This window comes from Ranitomeya imitator, chromosome 10, assembly GCF_032444005.1.
Source record: "Ranitomeya imitator isolate aRanImi1 chromosome 10, aRanImi1.pri, whole genome shotgun sequence".
Lineage (NCBI taxonomy): Eukaryota > Metazoa > Chordata > Amphibia > Anura > Dendrobatidae > Ranitomeya > Ranitomeya imitator.
The window spans coordinates 115,396,030-115,423,707 of record NC_091291.1 but is presented as its reverse complement, the minus strand read 5'-3'; the positions used below and the strand labels follow the sequence as shown (position 1 = coordinate 115,423,707).

General features: G+C 41.1%; 1 protein-coding gene across 1 annotated transcript in view; it reads left to right on the top strand.

Moving 5' to 3' along the window:
* Positions 1-27,678, top strand: part of PRKCZ (protein kinase C zeta) — a 201,398-nt gene that overhangs the window by 6,476 nt on the left and 167,244 nt on the right. Inside the window, exons 3-4 of the mRNA XM_069741677.1 lie at positions 11,246-11,367; positions 23,443-23,532. Coding sequence (XP_069597778.1) covers positions 11,246-11,367; positions 23,443-23,532 — 212 coding nt within the window. The remainder of the gene's footprint in view (positions 1-11,245; positions 11,368-23,442; positions 23,533-27,678) is intronic.

Sequence of the window (27,678 nt, the reverse complement as noted above, 5' to 3'; positions counted from 1 at the left end):
AAAACACATTGCGTTCAGACCTCAAATAATGCAAAGAAAACAAGCTCATAATCATTTAGAAACAACAATACTAATGTTTTAACTCAGGAAGAGTTCAGAAATCAATATTTTGAGGAATAACCATGATTTTTAATCACAGCTTTCATGTGTCTTGGCATGCTTTCCACCAGTCTTTCACACTGCTTCTGGCGCAAAAAATGTAAGCAGTTCTTCTTTGTTTGATGGCTTGTGACTATCCGTCATCCTCTTGGTTACATTCCAGAGGTTTTCAATGGGGTTCAGGTCTGGAGATTGGGCTGCCCATGACAGGGTGTTGATGTGGTGGTCTCTTTTTTTTTTTTTTTTTTTTTTTTTCCTCTTCCCCCCCCCCCGGGGTTTTGCGGGACGAGTTGTATCCTTGAGCGCCACCATTGGTTTTACCATATTATGTACTCAAAAATGGGAAAAAAATTTCCAAGTGCGGTGAATTTGCAAAAAAATGCAATTCTACAACTGTTTTTTTGGATTTTTTTTTTTTTTTTTTTTTAACCATGTTCACCAAATGCTAAAACTGACCTGCCATTATGATTCTCCAGGTCATTAAGGCTACTTTCACACTTGCGTTGTGTGACGTACGTCGCAATGCGTCATTTTGGGGAAAAACCGCATCCTGCAAAGTTGCCCGCAGGATACGTTTTTTCTCCATAGACTTGTATTAGTCACGCATTGTGACGTTTGGTCACACGTTGCATCCGTCGTGCGACGGATGCGTCATGTTTTGGCGGCCGCGACGCACAAAAAAAGTTCAATGTAATGGTTTTTTTTTGTGCGTCGAGTCCGCCACTTTCGACCGCGCATGTGTGGCCGAAACTCCGCCCCCTCCTCCCCGGAACTCACACTGGGCAGCGGATGAATTGTAAAACTGCATCCGCTGCCCACGTTGTGCTACATTTAACACACTGTCCATCGGGCCGACGGTTTGCGACGGCCCCGTACCGACGCAAGTGTGAAAGTAGCCTAAGAGTTCGTAGATGCCAAACATGTCTAAGTTCTTTTTTATTTAAGTGGAGAAAAAAAAAATCCAAAGTTTGTTTAAAAAAAAAAAAAAAAAAAATATTGCATCTTTATCCGAGACCTGTAACGTCTCCATTTTTTGAGATGGTGCAGATGCGGTCTTTTGATCGCCCGTTATTACATGTAAAAAAAAAAAAAAAAAAATGTAATCCTGGCGTTATGACTTTTCTTTTTATTTTTGTTTTCCTTGCTATGCCATTTACGCCAGGTGAATTTTTTTTTTCTTTTTTTTATATATTGCTCAGGTGATTCTCAACTCCCAAATATGTATGTGTGTGTATATGTGTATATATATATGTATATATATGTATATATATGTATATATATGTATATATATGTATATATATATATATATATATATATATATATGTATATATATATATATATATATATATATATATATATATATATATATATATATATATATATATATATTCGCAAGCTTCAGGAAATGCTGCCGTCCGTTTTTTCTGAAGCATATTTGTTAGCTTTTTTTATTATTTTCAAAGTGCTTTTTCAGCATTTTTGGAATGCATTTTTTAAATCTTTTTAAAGTCCATTCAACAATAAAGACACCGCTAGCAGTTTTTCAAGCAATAACACTATAAAAAAAAAATGCTTAAAAACATGCCCGGGCTTCTTTTCAGCATTATCATTGAATATATTCTAAGTGATAAGGAGTTTTCCACGCTGAATATTCTTTTAAGAATCGTCCGCTCACATTTTTTAACGACTCGGCGTCTTTGAGAGCCTGAAGTGATTAAAAGACTGAACATTAAAATATGCAAGTTGGTTTTACATACAAATGAATAGAATCTTTTATAGCGTGTTGTTTTTAGTCGTGTGTTGGAGTGGACTCTCTTGAAAGATGTCGTGCGCACATACCCCAAGATCACCACTGTTCAGATAGATTTTTTTTTTAACTATTTTTTTTTAAATTTTTTTATGGAATTGCTGCTTTTCAATCTCCTTTCATAGACTATCCTTAGCTATCCGCTCTCCTCTGTCCTTTGTCTACATCTTCTCTGCTCTTGTGCAGTTTTCTGCAGTGCTGGGCACCCTGCCATGTACCTATAGTTTTGCTTCATCAGCTGCCACCTGACACTTGCTCTACAATGGAGCACCAATTTATTTATTTTGCAGTGGTCGTTTGTCACACGGGTACAGTGTAGTCGTGTGCGACGCGGTTTGCTCTCACCTTTTTGAATAGGCAGGCGCTTATTGAACCATGGCACATACAGCATTAATTTAGTTACTTGGTGTCACGGATCCCCACTCCGTGGTGTCATAATTCGTCACGTACCCGCTCTCCGCATGTGACTTGGGGTTGTGCCTGCAATGGTTAATCTATCTCTCCACTCTCAGTCCAGCACTCAACCTCTGTCCTATGCTGTAATGGGAGCATAAATCACACACTGACTCAGGCCACACACCCGCTCATACACGCTGCCACCACTCATCGAATACACGGGCGATGAGTCCTGGAAATACTACTAATGCGGTCTACCACTCATAAGGCTTATACACCTTAGGCTATGGATTCGTTAGAACATTCAAGGTTCAACTTGTTAAAGTTTATACTTTAATACAAAAAGGTTCAGTGCTTACAGTAAGAAAAGGTATAAAAATATAAGACATACAACTTATGCAAAACAGTATAAAATAACAGGAGAAAACTTACAGAAATCATCTAACTTGGTAGTCTGCTTTCTGCTCCCTGAGGGTAGGATGAATGTAGATTGGATCACACCAGCTCGGCCGCCCCCATTATGTGAACACAATTCTAGGTATACAGGCCTAATTTATAGCTTTGGTCTAGAGGTCAGATTTCTAGACCAGCCCCTCAGGTTAATATCATAATTGCTTGTTTTTTTTATTGGCCCACGGCCGCGCTACCAATGAGTATATTATTTTCTCCTGAGATCCTTTGCGTAAACGTTCTCACAGAGATACTATCAGGCCGTAATTGACATCTCTCTTCCAAGAGCTAGGAGGTGTCAAGTGTTACCCTTTCTTCTTGCTCCTAGGTAGACCCTCTGGTGAGATTTGGAGACAGAAGTCTGCTTGTCTCCGTAAAATACATATTAACAGCTGGGTGAGACATGCAGCCTTCAGGACAGATGTTCAACTACTGCTAGTTACACATATAACCCTAGACATATGTCACTACATACATATAGATATATATACATATTTCACCACTTGGATATAGCATAAATTATAAACTTTGCTGGCTTTCTTTACATGCTTTTTTTGTAAGTTCCAAAAGATCTAGAAGTATTTGGAGAGCTGCCCCTGCACCCTAATTCAATAGTCGTAATATAAATCCCCCACATGCACGTTAGATAGCTGATGGTTTGGTAGTCAGCTATCTCTCCTGACTCTTGGCTCTGCCGAGCTCTCCTCAGATCCGCTGGAGGCGCCTTATCTTCGATCTGAGCAAAAAGGATTGAACATTTGAATTCCATCAGCTGAATCCATCCCCCCCCCCCACACACACACACTCCCCTTCCCCATGATGTTAGGTGTTGGTGGAAGAGTCGAGAGCCCCCCATAACCTGTTAGATGGTGTATCTAATTTGTCTTTTAAGTTCTTCATTATACGTTGTGACCTATGCTTTTTCCTTCCGTGACCTTCTCTAGATTGTGCAACATCCATTCAAGGTAACTTTGGGTTTAATAGCATGGCTCAGATATTTACAATTGTTGGCAGGACATACTTGAGTGATCTTACAGACATGATTCAGTCCAGAATGTGCTGCTTCTACCTGAATACTAATCATCCGATTATGTGGCAATTTTCCAGAACGAAGAGCTCATCCTCCAGTCCTGGGTGTGTGCAGGTGCAGCTTCATGTGTTGTGTGCAGTCCTATGTAAATTATACACATACATAAATAGATTCCAGGAATGGTCTAATCTCAGGATCCACGTGGCTGTTCGGTCTAGAAATGTTGCCACACCATAGACCACATACTGTGTCTGGATAGCTCCGGGTGGTTAAGTCTTTCACAAAGTGGCAGCTGACTAATAAAAGGGGAGTTCTGATTCCCCTTCTGTTACATCTACATGTCTTTAATAGAGCCTATTACTGTAGGTTATATAAATGAACAGATTTGGAAATAAGTAAACAACTTCTCAACTGGTCGGTGAACTTTTTTTATATTCTACCTCCCTCAAAAGTAAATATATTGGGTTTTCAACTTCGGTCCCCAAATAATAGCACTCATGTAAAATAACATAATCAGATAGTACTCTCCCTACCCAGGTCCAGCGCAGGCTCGCTGCCGATGCTCTAGTCTCTCTATTTTTTCCATCAGCGGTGATGTAATTTCTATCACAGTTGTGTGAAAGTGTTTGCCCCTTCCTTATCTTTAGCGTGTTTGTCACACTTAAATGTTTCAGATCACCAAACAAATGTAAATATTAGACAAAGATAACACAAGTAAACACAAAATGCTGTTTTTAAATGAAGGTCTTTTATTATTAAGGGAAAAATAATTCCAAACATACAGGACCCTGTGTGTACAAGTTATTGCTTACCCCCCCCTTAAAATATAAATCAACTGTGGTTTATCACATCTTTGGGAAGCTGAGTTCACATTCCCTAGCCACACCTAAGTCTGATTTGAGAACAGGTGTTGCAGTAATCAAGAAGTCACTTAAATAGGACCTGCCTGACAAAGTGAAGCAGACCAAAAGACCCTCAAAAGCTAGACATCATGTCGTGATCCAAATAAATTCTGGAAGAAATGAGAAACAAAGTTATTGAGACCTTTCAGTCTGGAAAAAGTTATAAATAGTGATGAGTGAGTGTATTCGTTGCTCGGGTGGTCTCCGAGTATTTGTAACCGCTCGGAGATTTACTTTTTGTTTGATGCATCTGCATGATTTATGGCTGCTAGTACATGTGGGGGTGGCCTGTTTGCTAGGGAATCCCCACATGTATTCAAGCTGTCTATCAGCTGTAAATCATGCAGCTGAGGCAAGGAAAATTAAATCTCAGAGCACTTAGAAATAGTCGGAGATCACCCAAGCGTGCTCTGGAAAACCCGAGCAACGAGCATATTCGCTCATCACTAGTTCTAAAAGCATTTCTAAAGCTTTGGGACTCCGAGCGAACCACAGTGAAAGCCATTGTCCACAAATTGTGAAAACATGGAACAGTGGTGAGCCTTCCCAGGAGTTTCCGGCGGACCAAAAGCACCCCAAGAGCTCATCCAAGAGGTATCAAAAGACGTGCCTCAGTTAAGGTCAGTGTTCATGACTCCACCATAAGAAGAGCTTGGGCCAAAATGGCCTGCATGGTAGAGTTCCAAGACGAAAACCACTGCTGAGTAATAAGAACATAAAGGCTTATTTCAGTTTTGCCAGAAAACATCTTGATGATCTCTCAAGACTTTTGAGAGAATACTGCTATGGACTGACGAGACAAACGTTGAACTTTTTGGAAGGTGTATGTCCCATTACATCTGAAGTAGAAGTAACATGGAATTTCAGAAAAGGAACTTAATACCAACAGTAAAATATGGTGGTGGCAGTGTGATGGGCTGGGGCTGTTTTGCTGCTTCAGGGTCAGTGAGACTTGCTGTGGTAAATGGAACCATGAATTCTGCTGTCAATGAAAAACTCCGTTCTGCCATCTGTTCGTGACCTCAAGCTGAAGTGCACTTGGGTTATGCAGCAGGACAGCGACACCAGCAAGTCCACCTCTGAATGGGTTAAAAAAAAAAAGTAAAAATAAGACTTTGGAGTGGCCTAGTCAAAGTCCTGACCTTAATCCGATTTGAGATTCTGTGGCATGAGCTTAAAAAGACAGTTCATTATCAGAAACCCTCCAATGTGGCCAAATTACAACAATTCTGCAAAGATGAATGGGACAAAATTCCTCCAGAGCATTGTATAAGACTCATTGCCAGCTATCGCAAACGCTTGACTGCAGTTGTTGCTATGTATGGCCCAACCAGTTATTAGGGTTAGGGGGCAATCACTTTTTCATGCAGGATCCTGTAGGTTTGGATTTCTTTTTTCCCTTAATAAAAAAAATGACCTTCATTTAAAAACGGCATTTTGTGATTACTTATGCAGCCACATTGGAAATCTGTGACCGCCGGATCAGAGCACTGCGTACCTCCTACCTGCTGACTTTCCCGGCATCTGTATTGAGTTGTAGGCTGCTGAAGTGCCTCATATTGAGGTGGTGTTTGCTATACAGGGGCTTGAGTTGCAGTTATACATGTGAAGGTATTTCCCAGCTTATAACTGACGTAGACAGCAAATGGAGACTAACCAGACATACGCGTTCTGCATGTCTGTGTGTGACTGACATCTCTCTCGGTGACGTCACCGGTTGGGATAATTGCAAGCCGTACAAATAGTTTTGTTCATCACTTGGTATAAGTGCTTTAGGGGATAGGCTGGCTGGAATGACAAGATGGCAGTTAACTAATGACGGAAGCATTTGGTTATACCATTTATGTGCACAGTTTATTTTACATATGCCTGTCAGTCACACAGAGCACGGGAGAAGCTCATGCATTCCTAAGCAGATTAGTAGTTTAGTAAGAATAACGGAAATGATATTGGCTTTAGAGCTGCGTAGCGGACAGGTGGAGCTCGTTTTTCCAGAATGTGCCAGAATGTTGTCTGTTTTCTGGGTAAGAATTAAGAGCCTTCCTCCGACCTGCCATTCCAGACTTTAACTCTTCAACTTAATATTCTCTTATGCCATGCTTTCACTGCCAAAGTAGTGCGGGGTTTCCCAAACTCTTAAATGTCAGCATTATAGGGGTTGTCTGGTAAAAACAAGCTATCTATCCGGAGGGTGGTGGGGTCTGACCGATCAGCAGAATGGGGTACTTTCATGCCTGTTAGAATTTTGTGGCAATGCTCATGCTCGACTACTGCTCCATTAATTTCTTACGTGGCTGCCGAGCGCTGCACTCGCCTTTTCCCGACAGCCCCATAGAGCATGAATTGAGCAGTGTTTGGTCATCCAACCTCCAGTGAAGATAAAAGTGAGTAAAATTTCCCTGCTCCACCATTCAGCGCCTAAAGATGAGTGATAACCTGTGTTCCCTGGAAAATCACCTACATTTCCTCCCAGGTTTTTTTTTTTTTCATTCTTAAACAGTGAAAAACTGCTGAAAAAAAAGGCCGGTTTAAAAGAACCCCAAGGGTATGTTTGTGGTTAGTTTTCATTATTTTTTTTTTCTTGTAAAGACGACAACCTCTCTTACCAATTAAGCCTTATCTTTCTCAGTGTGCTGAGAAAGTGCTCAAAAATAACTGGCCTAATTATGTAGTTTGTCTACCCCCTACGTACAAATATACGCTAGACACTTGTATTGTTGGGCATCTGTGTAACATTAGGGTTAAGTGCAAGTGCTCGTTACTTGAGTTTGCCGAGGGTGCTCGGGTATGCCCCGGGTATCGCGGGTGCTCGAGTGACATGTTCGAGTCCCCGCGGCCGCATGTTTCACGGCTGTTAGGCAGCCACAAAACATGCGGTGATGGCCTGACCCACAAGGGCAATGCCTACATTATTTATGGCTGTCTAACAGCCGTGGGGGACTCGAACATGTCACTCGAGCACCCTCAATACTCGGTGAGCACCCTCGGCAAACTCGAGTAACGAGCACTTGCGCTTATCACTGTTTAATGTTATTTTGTTTGTTTTATAGTTTCAGAAACTAATACCAACAAATGAGGAATTGCGCGCCTCCTATAATTTCTCCTGGCAATGAATAAATTGCATTAAATCGTTTCTTTTGTTAGTGGGCTGTGATCATACACAGTCTGACCTCATCAGCCATGATTGTGTGGGCACACTTTGTCGACAAGGTGAATGGTAATGACCACTTGTCAATTTATTTAAGCATTTCCAGAATCCGTGCCAAAAAAACTGTATAATACAAAATTGTATGGAAGGAAATTATTGTTTTGTGGGAAATGTATTAACCTGGTGGAGCGGACAGGTCTTTTAATAAACCCACATAATATAAGAGGCACTTAAATGTTTATTACTTGCCTGGTATTCTTGCTCTTGTAGGGGCATTGTCTAGTTATGATTTTTTTTTTCTCTAATTGTTGCAGTAGTCAGATATTGATGGAATTTTTTTTTTTAAGTTTAACCCAGTCATGCCACTAAATGATTTCAGGTTTCGTCACACCCATTGATTAGTGATCTCCTCAGTGCCCTGCGGGATTTAGAGCGTTCATCTTGCAGGTGACGGCAGCTTGATCCGCTGGCATCTGAATTCTTGTCTGTCATTATGTATCCTCACGTGTGTGTCCTTTTTATTAAACTTGTGTTACACTGTTATAATTGATACCTAAGCTGATAAGGATGTAACTTATTTTGCCCCGATGCATCAAATGTGCTATAAACTTATTAGACAGTCATGACGTAAAGTGGGAACGTCGTCTACATATCTTTAATATTCTAATTATCTTGTTAGTTTACTCTCTGATTTACATGAAGAGCCATTGTATTCTAGTCGAGTATTAGTCAGCCACGTACTGTCACAGGGATGATACAGCTGCATTCCTTTCAACCCGCGTCTTTGGGAACCGGCAGGTTCGGTATAATTAAAAATCGGATTATTGGACAATGAAATGCGAACGTGCAAATCTTTGTAACATTAGTTGTCCATCATGTTTGAAGCATATTTAAGTATAGCTGAAAGGAAAGACATGTTAAACAGAATGTGCAGCATAATGGTATATTCTTTAGATACCGATGTATCCGCCAGGTTTTGCAAGAGGAAGACATTGCAGGAAAACACTGACTGTGTTAATTAAAGCTATTTTTACCACTGGGTTTTTTTTTTACCACTTTAGATAAAAAAAACAAAAAAACCTATGCATGTTTGGTATCTGCATTCTCGTACTGAGCCGGGGAATCATGTTGGCATTTGGTAAACAAGGTAAATAATAAAAAAAAAACAAAAAGCAATTGTGGAATTGCACTTTTTTGCAGTTTCACCGCTCTTGGAATTTTTTTTTCTCTTTTTTTTTTTTACAGTACGCTGTATGAGAAAAATCAATGATGTCATTGAAAAGTACAACTCGTCCCGCAAACAAGCCCTCATACAGCCATATTGGCGGAAAAATAAATAAATAAATAATACATTCTGTATACAATAGTGGCTTTCAACCGGAAGCTGCCCAAGGAATGGATCGGTCATTTCTTTTAACCACCTTCTGGTTTTCTTAGATTTAAGAAAGTATTGCAATTTTCTGCTGCTCCATTTTTTTTCAAAGCTTCCCTTTTTTTTTTTTTTTTGACTCTTTGTAAACTCCATGCCTGTTGCACTTGGCGCAGATGATGGATGACTGCCGGCCTGCCATGTGGCTCAGCCACACACTCACTCCACCCCCCCCTTCAGCTCTTTTTATAGATGTACTAGAGAGACATCCTGTGGCAGCAGTCAGTATTGCAGGCATACATTCACAATACCTAGAACCAATAGAGAAAGACTGTAAACACAGATACATGAACATACTGTCTGAATTCATCATGAGTAACACCCATAACTCGGATCTCAATATAGTACAAAAATTGTTCTCTATATGAACTTTATACGACCATCAGTTGCATTAAAGGGGTTGTCTGATCACATTGATCTGGTCATCAATATGAGATCGCCTGGTGCTCCCTCCTATCATGTTATTTGCACAGATCCTTATAATTAGAATCTATTTTGCAGTCCCCGCCAGCGTGCACTACACATTGAGTGGAGTTGCGCTTTTGTATCTTTGTTCAAAGTGTTTACATCCAGTGGTCAAATAGCTGATTGGTGGGAGCGCTGGTTATGGGACCCCCGCCATTGATGACCCATCCAATAAATAATTCACCAATATGATGTGACTAGACATCCCCCCCTTTTTAAGGTTTTAATTGTAGTGCTTCAGTCTATCAAATTCAATATCGTGGTTTTAGTCCCTTCTTTATTTCTACTAGCCTTGGTCTGTAATCTCTACCATCTTTAAAGGGGTCTGTCCTCCTCCTCTGCATTTTGCTATGCCTTCATTAAGGGGGTTTAAATTTGTCTAAGGATATATTAATTGTGGCTCAACATCCAAGCTCACAAACCTCTTTGTGAATAGCTTCCAACCATTCGATCACAAATCTTGTTAAATGTGAATTATTATAAACACTTAGATCAGAAAAAAACAACCCACCTACGTGAGTTTTATGCTCCTCGCGACATGCAAAAAAATTCCCCCCGACTTCCGTCCTGTATATAATATGACTCTTGCACAGCGTCTTAATATCACCCTTAAATAAAGACTGGGACAAACTGTTAGTGAAAACGTGATTCTGCATGTTGATGCCCTGTAATGAACACAACCCTCCTAACTTCATAATATCCAGTATACGAAATGGGAGCAAAACCGGTAAGGACAGACCTCACTCAGACAATGGCCGTTTCGCCTCTCCAGATGCTTTCTCAAGGCATTCTTTCCCTGTAATGAGCACATTTATAGAGATGAAGTTACGGCACTTATCAAATAGTAAAACTTCTTTACTTTATTAGACAGAGTAAATTAAACTGGAAGGATAGACTGCCGTTTCGCCTCTTCGGATGCTTTTTCAAGGCTCACTTTTGCGATCCTTGAGAAAGGGCTTGGACACGCAAAACTTAAATGTGCCTTTCGAAAGCATCTGGAGACTTGAAACAGCCGTAGGCTGAGTGTTTTTTGTCCTCTCCGTTTTGTACACTGAATATAGTAAAATTTAGAAGTTTTACTATTTGTTGAGAGCCATAACTTCACCTCGATCTCTGAAATATCATTTTAATTAACAGAAAATGTAGTTTCCCTTTTCAATCTTGGTAATAATGGCTGACATCAGCGAGTAGTGCCTCCTAATTTTGGTCGTGAAACCTTTTAGATCCCAACCTATTTTCTGCATTAGAATTAATCTCGTTGCTTTGGTTTCTACACCTTTTTCTAGAAGCGAGGAGCATTAAGTTGTGTGAGATCCTTTTATGAGGTTTTGGTCGCTGTTATTATACGTGGGAAGTATTTGTGCCGATACGTTCCTGGGATTAATATCCTGTACAACATTGTGATGATATCACTAGTAGAATATAACACGCCCTGCGCTGTAAATGTCAGGGCTCTGACTCTTCTTTCCAACATCCATTCGTCATACCCGGCTGACTGTTCTGTGTGTTTTTTTTGCAGAGATATTCTGATCACCCGCCTGGGAGCTTCGATGAATTACGATGAACTGTGCGACGAAGTGAGGGAGATGTGCAGCCTACACCAGGGGCAGCCTATTACACTGAAGTGGATTGACGATGAAGGTATTGGGGTGGACATCTCATTTTCGGTGGATGAAGTACTGTTCCTACACATGACTCCTGCTTGTACCAAGACAAATACAGATGTCCTGCCACTTCCTAAAGCCTCCCACCACCTATTTTATATTCTGTAATGATAGAAGAATCTCAGAAAATCTGTAAGCTCTAGTTCTGTGTCCTCTACGAGGAAAACGCTGTCTGACTGATGGCACGCTGGATCTCAGACTTAACCTCGGATGTGTATCCAGAGTTAAGGCCACCACAATGACTGAACCACGACCATTCCATACATCTATTATAAACAAAACAAATAACTAAAGAAATTAACTGGGTCATGGTTTAAAAACTTCCGCAAAAACAACGCATTGCGGTAAAAAACGGCGCATGTTCATTAATTTTGTGTTTTTTTTTTTTTTTTTTTTTTTTTTTTCGGATTTCCCACTATAAAATGCATTGGGAAATGTCCGGAAAAAAACGCACCCAAAACGCGGTAAAAACGCATGCAGATTTCTTGCAGAAAATTTCAGGTTTTTCTCAGGAAATTTCTGCAATAAATCTTGAACGTGTGCACATAGCCTTATAGTTGGCGCCTGGGAAAAGTGCTAACTATACTACTTTTCCCAGCCGATGGAGCTTGTTATTCTGGTACGTGTCACATCAATGATCAATCTGCGCGTGTGCTGCATGCTTTCCCTCTGTGCTGCCAGGAAAGAAAAAAGACAAGTCTGCTGGATTTTCACAGGACCAACACGGTCCATGTGAAAAACATGACATGTGTGCACCACCATTCAATATAATGGGTGTGCACGTTTGTATTTGCGGTCCTTAAAAAATGGACCCCATATGGACCGAAAAAAACGGACTTGTGAAGGGGGTCTAATTATGTGTTCCTGCTGCTTTTTCCAAGGTTTTTAGAGAGGGTTCCCTCATAAAAAAATAAAAATAAAAAAACACTGGAAAAATTGCTTACAAAATGCTAAAATTGTCCTGTTAATTTGTGTGGAAAAACATCTTGCTGTAAATATGTTCAGGCTTTCGAGAGTAGAAAGTTGAATAAAACCTGATCCTGCAAGTTCTCCTAAAATGAAGGGACGTAGGAGGATCTAGAGGCAGACAGACATTCTGCTGCAAGTTCTCCTAAATGAGGGGAGGGCGGAGGAGCTAGAGGCAGACACAGACATTCTGCTGCAAGCTCTCCTGAAATGAGGGGAGGGAGGAGGAGCTAGAGGCAGACACAGGCATTCTGCTGCAAGTTCTCCTGAAATGACGGGAGGGAGGAGGAGCTAGAGGCAGACACAGGCATTCTGCTGCAAGCTCTCCTGAAATGAGTGGAAGGAGGATGAGCTGGAGGCAGACACAGGCATTCTGCTGCAAGTTCTCCTGAAATGATGGGAGGGAGGAGGAGCTAGAGGCAGACACATACATTCTGCTGCAAGTTCTCCTGAAATGATGGGAGGGAGGAGGAGCTAGAAGCAGACACAGGCATTCTGCTGCAAGTTCTCCTGAAATGATGGGAGGGAGGAGGAGCTAGAGGCAGACACATACATTCTGCTGCAAGTTCTCCTGAAATGATGGGAGGGAGGAGGAGCTAGAGGCAGACACATACATTCTGCTGCAAGTTCTCCTGAAATGATGGGAGGGAGGAGGAGCTAGAGGCAGACACATACATTCTGCATCAAGTTCTCCTGAAATGATGGGAGGGAGGAGGAGGTAGAGGCAGACACATACATTCTGCTGCAAGTTCTCCAGAAATGATGGGACGGAGGAGGAGCTAGAGGCAGACACATACATTCTGCTGCAAGTTCTCCTGAAATGATGGGACGGGGAGGAGCTGGACGCAGACACAGACATTCTGCTGCGAGTTCTCCTGAAATGACAGGAAGGAGGAGGAGCTAGAGGCAGACACATACATTCTGCATCAAGTTCTGAAATGATGGGAGGGAGGAGGAGCTAGAGGCAGACACAGACATTCTGCTGCAAGTTCTCCTGAAATGATGGGAGGGAGGAGGAGCTAGAGGCAGAGATTCTGCTGCAAGTTCTCCTGAAATGATGGGAGGGAGGAGGAGGTAGAGGCAGACACAGACATTCTGCATCAAATTCTCCTGAAATGAGGGGAGGGAGGAGGAGGTAGAGGCAGAGATTCTGCTGCAAGTTCTCCTGAAATGACGCACACAATTCTTCATAGAGCTTAATAAACACCAACTCTCATCTTCTATCTTTGTAATAGGAAAATCTGTATTCACTGGAGACAAAATCTGCCTGTGAATTGAGAGTGAATGATCAGTCCAGGAGGAGAAAGAAGCGGATTACTTTAATAAGATATATTACAACGTTTCTTATTTTCATGTGTACTAATGATTTATGGAAGAAAAAATTACAACTGTTCGTCTTTAAAAATTATCATTTTGGGGATCCGTGAGGGTTCTACAACTCCCAGCTAATAGAGTGGTGCCCGCACATGTGCCACCCCGTTGCACCATTCATTCTCTGTGGGAATGGTGGAGATGGCCCTATGCACCGTTGCTGCCTTTTTTTCAGCATCTTGATAGATGATAAATGGCACTCATTACAGAGCCCCATACTCGTGATCAGTGGGGATTGTAGTAGTCAGACCCCCAGCAGTCTGCATGATCATCACTCAACCTTTCGAATAGGGAGAACTTTTAATGAGCCTTTAACGATGAAAAAATGCATATGAATAGAGTTTTTTTTTCAGAAACCTCCAATGAGAAAGGATGGCAGTTAGTGATGAGCGAGCGTACTAGGAGAAGGTGTTATCTGAGCATGCTCAGGTGCTAAGTGTTTTCGCCGTGCTCGAATACTATGTTTGAGGCCGCATGGCTGAACGTCTCGCTGCACATGCAGGGATTTCCTGTTTGTTATTCAATCCCTGCACGTGTTGTGGTTATCGAACAGCTGCAAGACCTGCAGCTGCGGGGACTCGAACATGGTATTCCAGCTCGCCTAGGATACTCTGTTAGCACTCGAGCATGCTCAGATAACACCTTATCCCAGCACGTTCGCTCATCACTTGATTAAAAAAAATCCTTTTGGAGTGTAGTATCACTTATTTTCCAGCACATATTTAATGGTGGCTGATGGCGTTTTTGGCTCTGCAGAGTTATGGGTGCAAATTATCACATTGGCAGTCTTCTAATCACTGTCATTATATTATAGTCCGGTCCTCCTGGGACTGCTGGCCATTGTCCTGTGGGTCTCCTTGACTCGCAGTCTGACAATTGCTCCGTCTCGCTCGCTGTCTCTGATACCGGCCTTGATCATGGCAGCTTCCCAACTGTACTGTGATTCACTTGGTTGGATCGGTGATTTGTGTTACATCTCCCTCCCAGGCTCTGTTTGATGATCTTGCATTTTTCACTCCGGCTCCTGTAGTTTTCTCCTCTGTTAGAAGAGGTGATTACTAGCTGCTCCAATATTCTGGTGGATACCATTGGGAGTTAGTGGCTTTATTTTTGTGGTCTCCCACCAGACATACACTTTATCAGCTACAATCTCCAATACTAATTACAAGTGGTGGTCAGATTTGGACTTTTTTTTTTTCTTTTATGTTTTAAGAACACCGAAAATATGATATATTATCTGTCACATGGCTGGGACCCTGGACAGACGGCTGTAATTCATTGGCAAAACAAACAGCAAATATTCTATTTTCTTGCAAGAGCAATATTTTTTTTTTTTATTGTTTTGTAAAACTTTCTGCAAAACTTTTATTTTTTATTTTTTGTCTAAACAGTGGGTTGGAAATAAGGTGGTCTGTGCTATGGGGGTGCCCGTAACATTGCAATGGTAAAATGTTTGACTTGTTCGTTAAACCCCCTATCTGTAGTATTTCCGGACAGCACTCTGCGCCGAATTTCTGCTTCCTGCCACTAGGGGGAGCCCACAGCATACACATCTGTTCCTATTGCACTTTACTGTAGCTGTATAAATCCATATTGCAGAGAGCTCCCCCTATTGGTGACTTCAGGCAATCAGAACTTTATCATTTGAAGACCATTTTGCCCTCCCAGAGAACCATTTATCGGTGTTTTTTTGTCTTTTGCACAAATCCATTGAAGAAAAGTGATGTAAAGGCTGAATATATTAACTCAATTGCATTGCATAGTGTGTTGGCAATCTCCATCACTACTAGAAAAGCGATTTTATTTGTTTCCCCACAGTGCTGCAGAAAGCTTCCTCCGCAAAAGACATAATAACCCCTCCATGCCCCCATTCTCCATATAAATGGCACGGTTCCTCACATACAAGTGAACTGTGGGTGTGTGGGTAGCTCGGCTTTCTCCGACCCCCAAACTGGAAAATTGAATGATGAGTAAGGACACTGAAGGCTGTAACGTAGCCTGGCATAACGCTGTTATTTACCAATCCGCCATCGAATAACATCGGCTGTCCCGGTATTAAGCGCTCAGCATGGCGGCATCAAATATTTAAATGTTTTTCTTCCCTTTGCTCTTTTTCCATAAACTTTAATAAAGTGTAAAGGCGCGGAGCTGAATTTTAAGATGTACACATTTTCATCCAGTAAATGAATTTATAATTGGCTGGAGAGGATTTTCAGGGCATCACTCGATGAAAATGTGAATATTTCACACTAAATGAGAGTCAATTAAATAATGGGGTTACTCGCCTCTTCCTGCTGAACCTGTTCTAAAAATCTGTTACCGATAGGAAACCCTTTCACTTATTTAATTTTTTTTTTTCAATAAAATGTTCTCTTATCTGCGTTATTCCAAATGTGGTCAATGGGAACAATAATGCTATATGTGCAGCTTTTTTTTTTTTAATTCTTTGAGGGTAAAAAAAAAGTAAAAATAAATACAAAATAAAAAATTCAACTCAACTCAAAATATCCACTTAGCAAGAATATTGGCACTTTTGGAGTAACACATATAATGACGTGAAAAGAATACTTAACAGAAAAAAAAACAATCCCTAATCAATAATGGTGATTTTTGTTTTCGCCTAGAATTTACTTCCCATGCTTAAAATAAATAAATAAATACCGGTAAATAAAAAATGTTGCTGCCTAAAATGGCACCATTGATAAATAACTTGTTCTATAAAAAAAAAAAAAAAAGCCCCAAGCCCTTATATACCTTGTGTCAAAGTAAAAATTACAATTTTTGCTTGGAACTTGGCAGTCTAGGAAAAGAGCGGTTTCTGCCAAAAATACTACCTATGAAAAATTAATCAACTCTTCCCTTTTGGGGTAGATGTGGCACATGGTGCGGATTTTAAAAACCTCATCTACTACTTGCATAAATGTTTCTCCCATAAATTGCCCCGTGGTGCAGAGTTTAGAATCTGCAGCAAGTGATTTTTTTTTTTTTTGTGCGGAATTCTTTGTCTTTACTCTTGTAATACATGGGGTGAAATTCTCAACAAAATTCATGTGCAGATTTTGATACGGGAATGCTGTAAAAAACACTGGATACGCGGTGGAAAAATTTGCATGAAATCCACAATGTATGCATGTACTCTTAAGTAAAGGGAATGTCTGAACAGTTCTTTGCAGTTTGGATTCTTTGAAAAATAACAAAATGAATCGTACTCCCTTGCTGCTGGGTCCAGCAAAGGCCCGTCTATGGTTTGCACCATAAATGATGGGACGTCTAAGGCCTCTTTCACACTTCCGTCTTTTCAGATCCATCACAATCCGTTGATTTTTGAGATTGCAGGATCCTGCAAAAAAAATGTTTTCCTTTCCTTTTTCCTTTCCTTTCCTTTTTCCTTTCCTTTCCTTTCCTTTCCTTTTTCCTTTCCTTTCCTTTTTCCTTTCCTTTCCTTTTTCCTTTCCTTTCCCTTTCTTCCTTCCCCGGAATTTGTGTACAACGGATCCGTCATTACACTGGGTCCGTCGCACACGGTTTTCCCTATTTTCATGATGTCCGTCGATACGTCATTTTGCTGCACCACGACAGACAGCAGAAAACGGAAATGTTAAAGTAGCCTTAGGCTTGTGATGGGCTGCAGCGGTCAGGTGACTTGAACTGTGCTTCATCATAAAATCTTCCAGTGGTTAAAGGTACCTGATCGCGGTAGTCTATCACAAGCCGCAGCAGTCCTGTAGTTGGTTGAAGAGTGAAGTAATTGCTTTGGGTGCTAACACAGGCCTTCATATAGAGGGAATGAAAAAAAAAATGCAAACCAGAATAGCAAAATAAAACACATCCTTAAAGACGACCTGTCACGTGCTGAAAAAAAAAAAAAAAAAAAGTGTGTTAAACACTGTTGTAAAAATCACTGACCTCCCCTTAGTTTGACTCGTGTTTTTGTTTTCTTCTGCATCCCTCCATTGCAGAGGTATTCACATTTTGTTTCTTTTGGAGCGCAGTATGTGAAATATCTGCTCGTAGTCCAACTGGATGTTTCTACTCTTGGTTGGGGTGGGGGGTAGTTATGCTTTCACTCGTTCCTTCCCAAACGTTGTCAATCACAGCTCCGCTTATCTAGCAGTCTATTAGTCTCAAACATTTCTGAGCTGTGATTGACAGCATCCTCCATAGAAGACTGTGAAGAAACGCCCAGTTGGGCTAAAATCTGAGATTTCACATACTGCGATTTTGGAAGAAACAAATCTGAATATCTCTGCAATGGAGCGACTCAGCACAAAACGGAAAAGAGCAACTGAATCAGGGGAGCTCGAGGATTTTTACAAGCCATTTAACTTTTTGTTGAACAAGTGCCAGATCGTCAGTAATTCACACACAATTATTTAAATACTACAAAATGTTGCCAGTCGATTCGAGCCAGCCCCCAGTGACTGTAATTTTTTTAGGCAACTGACAGGTTCTCTAAAATGGGTTCGAACAAATTATAACCTATGAAAAGAGCCATTTTATTATATCTACCGGAGTCATCCTAACAGTCTCTAGAATGCATATTTTTTGTGTAATCCCTTTTTTTTGTTCCCTTTTTAATAGTCATGTGTGGCGAATTTTATTCTTATTGTTTTGCATCCCATGGAAGCAATAAATTACCTGGCTTACAGTGTCTTAAGGTAGTACCCTGAGGAAATGACAACTCTGCTACAAAGACAGACGGCTCTTTACGTGATTGATAAGATTAGCATAAACGTCAGTCTCCAATCCCAGCGAGTGCCGCTTTGTAGTCTTCTGTACTTTCCTGTCTATATAAATGCTATGGTGATATTTTCCATATTTTTATTTCTATTGCTGATGTATTTTCCTTACCCAGACATGTATCTTTCAGCAGTGTTTTGCGTGCTTTCATCTAGTTGGGCGGTATTAATATTTAATGTATGGGATTAGCAGTTTTCGGCAGCAGTTTTACATACTAATATTTATGCCAAAAATAATGAAAGCGGCGTCCTGTTTTTGTTTTCATTTTTTTTTTTTTTTCTTTTTTGTTTTGATCAAAGTTCTTCAAGATCTTAAGTTTTGATTGTAAAGTGTTCAGAAGGAAGTGGAAAATGTACTTTTAAGTCTATTAATGAGAAAGCATTACCGGATATTGCCGAGGCTAGTGGCTGCTTGTTAGCATTATGCTTTGTCTACAAAGCACCCAGGCGTTCATAAGTAACCCCTTTCCTAGGAATGATTATATTATTGCTGTTTCTTTCACAGACAAGTGCTTGCATGTGGATGATAACATGCTGGTGTCAAAGGTTGTCAGTGCATTTGCGGTGGGGCTGGCTCTGTGGGGCTGGCTCTGTGGGGCTGGCTCTGTGGGGCTGGCTCTGTGGGGCTGGCTCTGTGGGGCTGGCTCTGTGGGGCTGGCTCTGTGGGGCTGGCTCTGTGGGGCTGGCTCTGTGGGGCTGGCTCTGTGGGGTTGGCTCTGTGGGGCTGGCTCTGTGGGGCTGGCTCTGTGGGGCTGGCTCTGTGGGGCTGGCTCTGTGGGGCTGGCTCTGTGGGGCTGGCTCTGTTGTTTTTTTTTGTTTGTTTGTTTTTTAAACTGGAAAATCCCCTAATTTTGAAATGAGTACTATTTATTTTGACAGCAGGGTCACTTGTATGGTTAGAAGGCCAGATAGGGAAGGCTAAATATTTGGCTGCTGAACTACAAATCCTTGCATACCTGTTGGAGTAATTTGTATGTATTACTTTGTGGGGAAGACCACTAATCTATCTTTTGCCAAATTTACACAAATTCCAATCCCACCCTCAGATTTACTGACCTGCACGAATAGCCTCACTGCAACGCTCCTTCTGTCAGCCCATCTGGACGGCACAATGTGATCAGAGGCCTGGTAATGGCCTCCGGGTGTGTACTACACTGCATCGAGTTGGGGTCTAATAGGCTGCCTACGACTTCAGCTAACCCATTTCAAGCTGATTAACACACATACAGCTTACTAATGTTACAGTGATCTCACCATAGATTCTTTCTATTAGTAATTTTTGATCATGCAGACCATCCAGTGCCATACACTGAGTCAAACTGATGGTGTCGCTGACAGAGGTAACATTATCCTGATGTGACTGAAACAATTTGTGCCACTTTATTCATAGCCCTGCTTTTCATCCCTCGCCTCCAATAATACCCATGCTGGAGGTAAAGGAGGCCATTTATAATCAGCGTTTGGTACTACTACACCTGCTGCTAGCTGATCTCACATTCTTACCCATGGTGTGTATGTATATGTGTATATATATATTCTACCCTTGACGTAACAACAAGAAATGGTAGTTAGGTACACTGACATACAGCTAAATGTGGCATCAGGCTACAGTATAGGTGTGGCTTGTACGTTGTCAAATTGGACTAGTAAAGCGAGTGTAAAAACAGATGTCATTTCACTATACTAAATCACCCTAAAACAGCTGCTGCGTTCACTGCCTCGGCTTTTATACAATCTCCGATATTCTCCATCATGGGAAAGTCAATGCAGTCACATCTGAGGTCAAATGAGCCTTCTGTGACTGATGCAAATGTCTGCAGTAAAAAGTTGGCTTGCTTTTTTTTTTTTTTTTTTGGGAGGGGGGTTGATTGTTGCGAATCAAAATGCAAATTGTTTAAATTTCTCAAAACCTTCAAATTTCGTAATTCGACTCGTCTCTAATTAAGAAAATGGTTCTGTTCTCCAATCTGAGGAAGTAATAATAAAAAAAAAATGCCAAAGTCCAAGGCTGATAAAGATAAGAGCTAGATTATATTTAAGAAATGCCATCCTCGTTTCCAGATCCAGTGTAATCTCTTTTCCCATCAGTCTGTTACCGATTTAAAGGGACTCTGTCACCTGAATTTGGCGGGACTGGTTTTGGGTCATATGGGCGGAGGTTTTGGGTGTTTGATTCACCCTTTCCTTACCTGCTGGCTGCATGCTGGCTGCAATATTGGATTGAAGTTCATTCTCTGTCCTCCATAGTACACGCCTGCGCAAAGCAATCTTGCCTTGTGCAGGTGTGTACTATGGAGGACAGAGAATGACCCTCAATCCAATATTGCAGCCAGCATGCAGCCAGCAGGTAAGGAAAGGGTGAATCAAACACCCGAAAACTCCGCCCATATGACCCAAAACCAGTCCCGCCAAATTCAGATGACAGGTTCCCTTTAAGAATGTTGTATAGGAGTTCACTCCCAGTTAATTACTGGTCAAGGTCCCACTCTGGTGCTGGTTAATTCTTTCACTAATTCTAATTGCATCCAATTCTCATGCATAAATGGTTTCATAAGTCATTCAGCCGGTGTATTTTATGACTTCTTTGCAAACATTTGTCATTCTCGAGATTCTTATTGGCAGAATCTTGCCTTGTTACGTCGGTTTATTTGGTTTATCCAGTTTCCTATGTAACAATTTCAGGATCGATTCACCATTTCCCTTAGCGCTCATTTGAAGTGCAGTGACTTTTCTTGCATGCAAAAAAAAAAAAAACCAGGCTGACTTTGTCAGTGTTTTAGATTCGATTTTTGTCAGCATGTCACTTTTTATCCTCCAGGTTTTTGTTTTCCATTCTATAAACTTTTGAGAAGTTCTCAAGGTTCCGCTATTTAAAAAAAAAAAAAAAAAAAAAAAAAAAAAAAAAATTGGCATGTGGTTTATCATTATCACACAGGCATTGTGATTTCCATATATAACAGATGCCACAAGGCTTAATCAGTGCTATTGAATGACGGATGCCACTAGGTTCCCAATGGACCCCATCACCTTTCATTGGGTCCATTAAAAGGAATCGGTCACCACATTTGACCTATCTAAACTATTAATATGGGCATATAGGTTACAGACTACTGAAAACAGTCCTACCTGTGTCTCGTATCAGATGCCCTTTTGTTGAGAAATCCTCTGTTATCACTTTATATAAATGACCTCTTCCAGGCTACAGGGCGGATGGTGCCTGGAAAATTACTCTGCCTCTAGAGCTTGTTTTACTTGAAGGGGAGTTGCCATTGTGACCTGTAATGGCCGCTCTCTGCTCTCCTGATCTCAATGCAGAACTCTGATTATTACTGACACATCCACATATTCCTCTCAGCTTCATCTTACGTCTCCCAGGCAGACATGGTTACAATACAGCAGAGCTCAGAGAAGTGCAAAAAATGCATTTGCCAGAAGACACATTTTTATTTCTCCTGTTCTGTTAGTTACTTGACTCACACTGGTATCTTTCATGTAAAACAAGCTCTGGAGGCAGAGTTATCTTCCAGGCACCATCTGCCCCGGAGCCTGGAAGAGGTCATTTACATAAAGTGATGAGGTGATTGTTCAGCAACAAGGCATCTGATATGAGACATATTGCCCATATTACAGAAGCATTCCAATAAAAATGTTTATCCTCTTAAAAAAGGTTGTCCACTACTTTTACATTGATGACCTATTCTTAGGAAGCCCCCTTCCCTATTTATTAGGACAAGATTTGGAGGCCACATACAAAGCCTGTATGGGAGATGTGAGCTTTAAAATTTTTCTTTATGGATTCCAACCTTTATAATATTCTTGTAGACCATACCTCCCATGATGAGTTTTAGATAATTCTTACACCTTTAATTCAGGTTTCACCCAATGGCATCCTTCAGAATGTCTGGTTGCAAATTCACAATATTTCCTGCATCTAATTACGAGTATACTGATTGCATTTCAACCCTTATGGTATAATTCTCTCTGTTTTTCCCTGCATGAGTCATCATCATCATCATTAGAACTACAATTCTACCTCCCTGCAAAAGTCCCTAACAGGGAGGAGGAGGGGGGAGCTGCTGGGTCAGGAGTTCAAGAGGGGAATGATTAGGCAGGGAAGATACTTTCCGTTTCTACATAGAGAAGGATTAGCAGAGTAGAAAGGCAGAATGAGCAATTGTAAGTCCACTGTTCTGTATAAGATGATGAAGCATTTTGTTAAGAGGATAAAACATTTGATGGGAGGAGGAGTGCTTCTTTAATGCCACAAAGTAAGCCAACATATAGGTGGTCTAAACAATCAAGAAATGCACCAAATGTATGAAATGGCAGGAGTCACTATGATAGACTAAGAATAGGGAGACAATCGCACATAAGGGTAGTATTGTAGGATGCAGGTAAAATTGGGATGAGGGCGGGTGCTCACCTAAATAAATAACTGCTCGTAGTGTGGTAATCTACTGCAGTCCCTTCTGCGGACAGAAGACCACCTTCTTCTGCATGTAAATTGGAGAGCGGTCAGGAGATGGACGTTTAGCTGACCAGTTTTGGTTTGAGAAGGTGTACGGTACAGACCCAAAACCCGTAAATAGACTACTAGAAACGAATCTACTAGCGTGGCACTACTGTCTATATAGCAGCGCGGTCAACAAAACGTCTACTACCTAACGACTCCCCAACTATGATAGACTCGAAAGACTTAAAATAATGTTTGCTCTCTCTAAGATAGTTTTTGGAAATCTGCCCCAGTGTATCGGACACAATTATTGTCATTATTGAAGGACGTTCTTCATATAGAAAATTATACGCTAGCTGATTTATTTTAACCGTGTCGGTCAAGGACCCTCTTATTCTCATTACTGCTTGTTGGATTCCGCGCCAGTATTGAGAAAATGTAACCGTTATGTCTTTCCCTTGGAACGAGCTGAACGCGGTTTATGACCTTCAGTTAAATAAAATGTATTTTCTTTTTCTACCAGGCGACCCCTGCACTATATCCTCCCAGATGGAGCTGGAAGAAGCTTTCCGATTATATTCTATATATAAAGAGGAGGGACTCAGCATTCACGGTAAACAATCGTCTTTGTTACAGCTCGCTACATTTATCACATTTAGTCCAGAAAACTTGACCATGTTTAGCAGCTTTTTGTCGCAATTTTCTCTGCTGTCCTTGTACAAGAATCCACTTTCAGAAGTGCTGAGAAAGGGGAAAAAAGTAATTTCAGGACAGTTTTTTTTCCAAGAAGTAAAACTATACTCTATATTCCTTGTAACTTGCTCGATGTATGATGCACTCTGTACCGACCTTGACATAAGATTTGGTGGCCACCATATAGATTTATCCTACTGTATTGGTTTATTCTTTAAAATATATATGATTTTACGCAGTTCAATGGTGTGGACCATTGATATGTCCTGTATGGTGCACCCATGGGCCAAACATGGTGTTAGACACGTGACGCCAAAGCATCAGGAGTCTTGTCGTTGGGTTTATCACAAGGTTGCAACAGGTCAATACATAAGATGTATTTGTCGGCACACTAAATGGATCTAAACATGGCACCATTCATGTGACTTCCATGTATTCGCCAACCCAACTTATGTCCTATAGTATCTTGAAGGCACATTACAACCCACAGTATGAAGTTTTGTGAATAATGCCATGTTTAGACCTATGGATACGCTATCAATGTCTGATCATTAGGGGTCTGACTTCTGTGACCGGGCAGTAGCTCTTGGAGAAGTGCCACATCCCTTATTATTGCTTTAGGGCTGGTCCTTCATGACTTCTTTTGCAGAGTCCCAGTCGAGTAGGGCTCTTCCATGGTTTTAGACAAAAAAGCAGGTTTACTAATCCAGTGTCCGAGACAGGGCAAACTTAGACTAGACCGTTTTAAAATGCACCAAATCGATCACAGTGCCTCATGGTGGATGACAAATCTGGTGCATATTTTTGAAATATTTATTCAAAAGTCCCCCATATACTTCAGATCGCTGTCGGCCAAATGAGGGTTCGGTTGGACTTTCGGCCGGCAGCTGTCTTGACAAATGTTCCTGTGTCCTGTGAGAGAGCAGCAGACTTCTTTTACAGCGCAAAAAAGAATTGGCAGTCTTAAATCGTACGCTCCGGATCCTTTTCTCCGTCGGAGCCCTCACACCCATTAGAATCCATGCCAAGCTCTTCGATATCGGTGGGTTTGGACGATGTTCGTCTAAGGTATATTGGGGTCTGCTCAAAGTTACATCGATTAGTTGACTTACTGTTTTTGAAGCTAAAAAAAATTGAAGCACACTTTTAGTAAATTTCGGCATATCTTGCCAACCTTCTTTCACAAGTTTTTAGTGAGGTCCAAAAATTATCTATAACCCTTCATGAATGAGGACCATGGGATGTGCAGCAAAATCTGGTGCATTTTAGTTAGTAAATCTCCCTCGGGGCCCATAATTGTTTGCCCCTTTTTGTTAGGGTGCAGTAAGACAACCGTATAAATCAGACTGAGATGGGAACACACCGCACGGACCGGCCTGCGGCTCTCCCAACTAGAGCGTGACACCTTGTATTTCTATGTAGCGGTTATGCACTGGTCATTGGGGCCGCCAGCCGGTCCATGCAGTATGTTCCGATCTCGGGCCGGTTTATACCACTCTGTGACTTCACCCTTAATTGCCCAGTATTTCCACCTTCTCTAATCACACTAGTCGATTAGGGAGCCAGAGGATGGTTTCGCTGTGGACACTTTGGGCCACCTAGGGTATTCTCCCTCAGGTGTGTGAAGGAGGTAGGATTTTGTTCTGACGCTTTGAGAGACAGAAATTTAAAGGAATTATTTGAAGCCATTTTTTTATTTTTAATATGGCATTATGCAGAAGCCTTGATCTAGTGCTAGAGAACAATTTTCATTCATCGCACATGCCCAGAACTTCTGTTTTTAATTCATGTAGAAGTCCAAACCGGCTCTTCGACTTTAGTAAAGTTTCCAAATAATTTTTCATATTCGTCTGCATGAAATATATTACGTTTGTCAGAAAAGTTGATAATTCTAAAAAGTTTTGTGATGCATAAAACGAAGGATCAATTTGCTCTTTGCATCAGCAATGTCCCGCCACCGATTTTTCTCTACACAGCCATAAATTATCATTAGACACTTCAAAGCCGCTGAGTTTGTCATCGCCAAAATTATAGAAAGGAAGCAACAAGTGGAATTTCATGCCTTTTCGGGGAGAGATACTTCAAAAGTAAATCCAGGTTGTGGTTTGGCATTGTAAAATGTATTTGTAGAGAAAAAGCGAGAACCATAGGTGGTTAAGAAGAAACCAACAAGTTGTATTTTAAAATATTGCCGTGTGCTCCGTGAACGCATTAATGACTTTTGACAAGGAGTATATAGGGAAAGATTTTCATTTTTTTGGCGTAGGAACGATTCATTATCCATTCGGCACGCAGACGAGCTGGGAGCCTGTTTTTCCTGCCACACGTCCTTTATGTTCTTTGCAGAGAGACGATTTATTCTTTGCTTTTGGCATTGTTCAACATCTGCTGCATATGTAATTACCACTGTTCATGCTCTGCAGACGAGACTCCTCTCCGTGTTTGCGCCTTTTCACTGTGCAGCAGAAAACAATATACACAATGGAGGCGATATATCAATAGTATTGGAGCATGTCTGAACGGAATCTCTAAAGATGGCGCAAATGGGATGAAACTTAAGAAACGGCTAAAGTAATTTGCCATTTTTTCTTACACCGACATCTGTTTTTTCATTTTTTTTTTTAATTTGAAACCAATTCTTTTTTTGGGGGACATGTTCTATAGTGTAGATACTTATTTTTTTTTTTTTTTGTGGAATTACGTCTTGTCATGATACATAGAAGTGTGACAAATCCATTAGAGGTCAGAAGTCCAAACAAATGACAACGACTTTTGAAAGGGTGACTTTTTTTTTTTTTTCTAATTTCTATTTTTACAAGGTTATTTCTAGAATTTTACATTTTTCTCTATTACCAGGATAGGGACTAACTTAGTGATTTAAAAAAAAAAAAAATGATGCAGAAGTCCAGCATGTGCTCCATTCATGATGGCGGTCTCTGCAGAGCACCGTTCTCAAGATTATTGGGGTCTCGGTGATCAGCAAGTTATTCTGTGGGCTTAGGATAATGTGACCTTTTTCTAAACATGTTGGAAAACTTGTGAATTACTAAAGGTCCTGAGCTAAAAAAGATTAGATTAGGTGGTCCTCTGCATATAGGTTATATGTTGTGAAGAACCACTGGCTGACGACTACTTTTCCCACCTTCTTCCCCCCCTCTCAGAGCAACTGCTGAAAAACACCGGAGGTGGCGACATATTAGGCATAATGAAATCCACCAGGCTTATCCTTGTATTCCTCCGACACAGTCAGGGGAGAGTCCTCTGGTTGGTCAAAATCCATGTGTTTGGCCACCGCATTAGGGTCATAATTATCTGCTCTGTCTAAGCCTTATGCAATGTAATCTCTAAAATTGGCCGGATTTATCGGTGGCGCGTACTGCTTGACAGATCTGTTTTCTCCACCTATCACTTGGCTTACGTTGTGCCAGGAATTTATGGCAAAATATTGTTGCATCTTTTCACTCATGGTGTTGCTTCTTAGGTTGCTCTCTCTATCCCTTTTCTGTTGTACTTTTTGTTTCTGAGACCAGAGTCAAATCTTAAAAAAATGTCTAAAACACACATGGTATATATACATCATGAGAGACCATGGTGGCTTTTTTTTTTTTTTTGTGTGTGTTTTTTTTTACCAATTTACGCCAGAATTCTGGTGCATTTATCATGATAAATATGCCCCATTGTGCATGGCCAGGTTAGGAGTAGGCAGACAGAAAGTGAAGTATGTGAGATGAAGGATAAGTCCCATGTAGTGATGGGCGAACGTGCTCGGTGTCATCTGACCATGCTCGGATGTGAACCGAATGTCTTTGGCGTTATCGAAAAATATGTTCTAGTCCCCGCGGCTGCATGTGTCGCCACTGTTAGACAGCCGCAACACATACGGGGAGTGTATAACAAACAGGCACCATAACACATGCAGGGATTGTCTAACAGCCGCGAGACATGCCGCCGCGGGGACTTGAACATATTAATTGGGCACGCCGAAGACACTCAGCACCTGAGCATGCTCAGATAACACCTTATCCCAGCACGTTAGCTCATCACTAGTCCTATCTTATGTATTGCT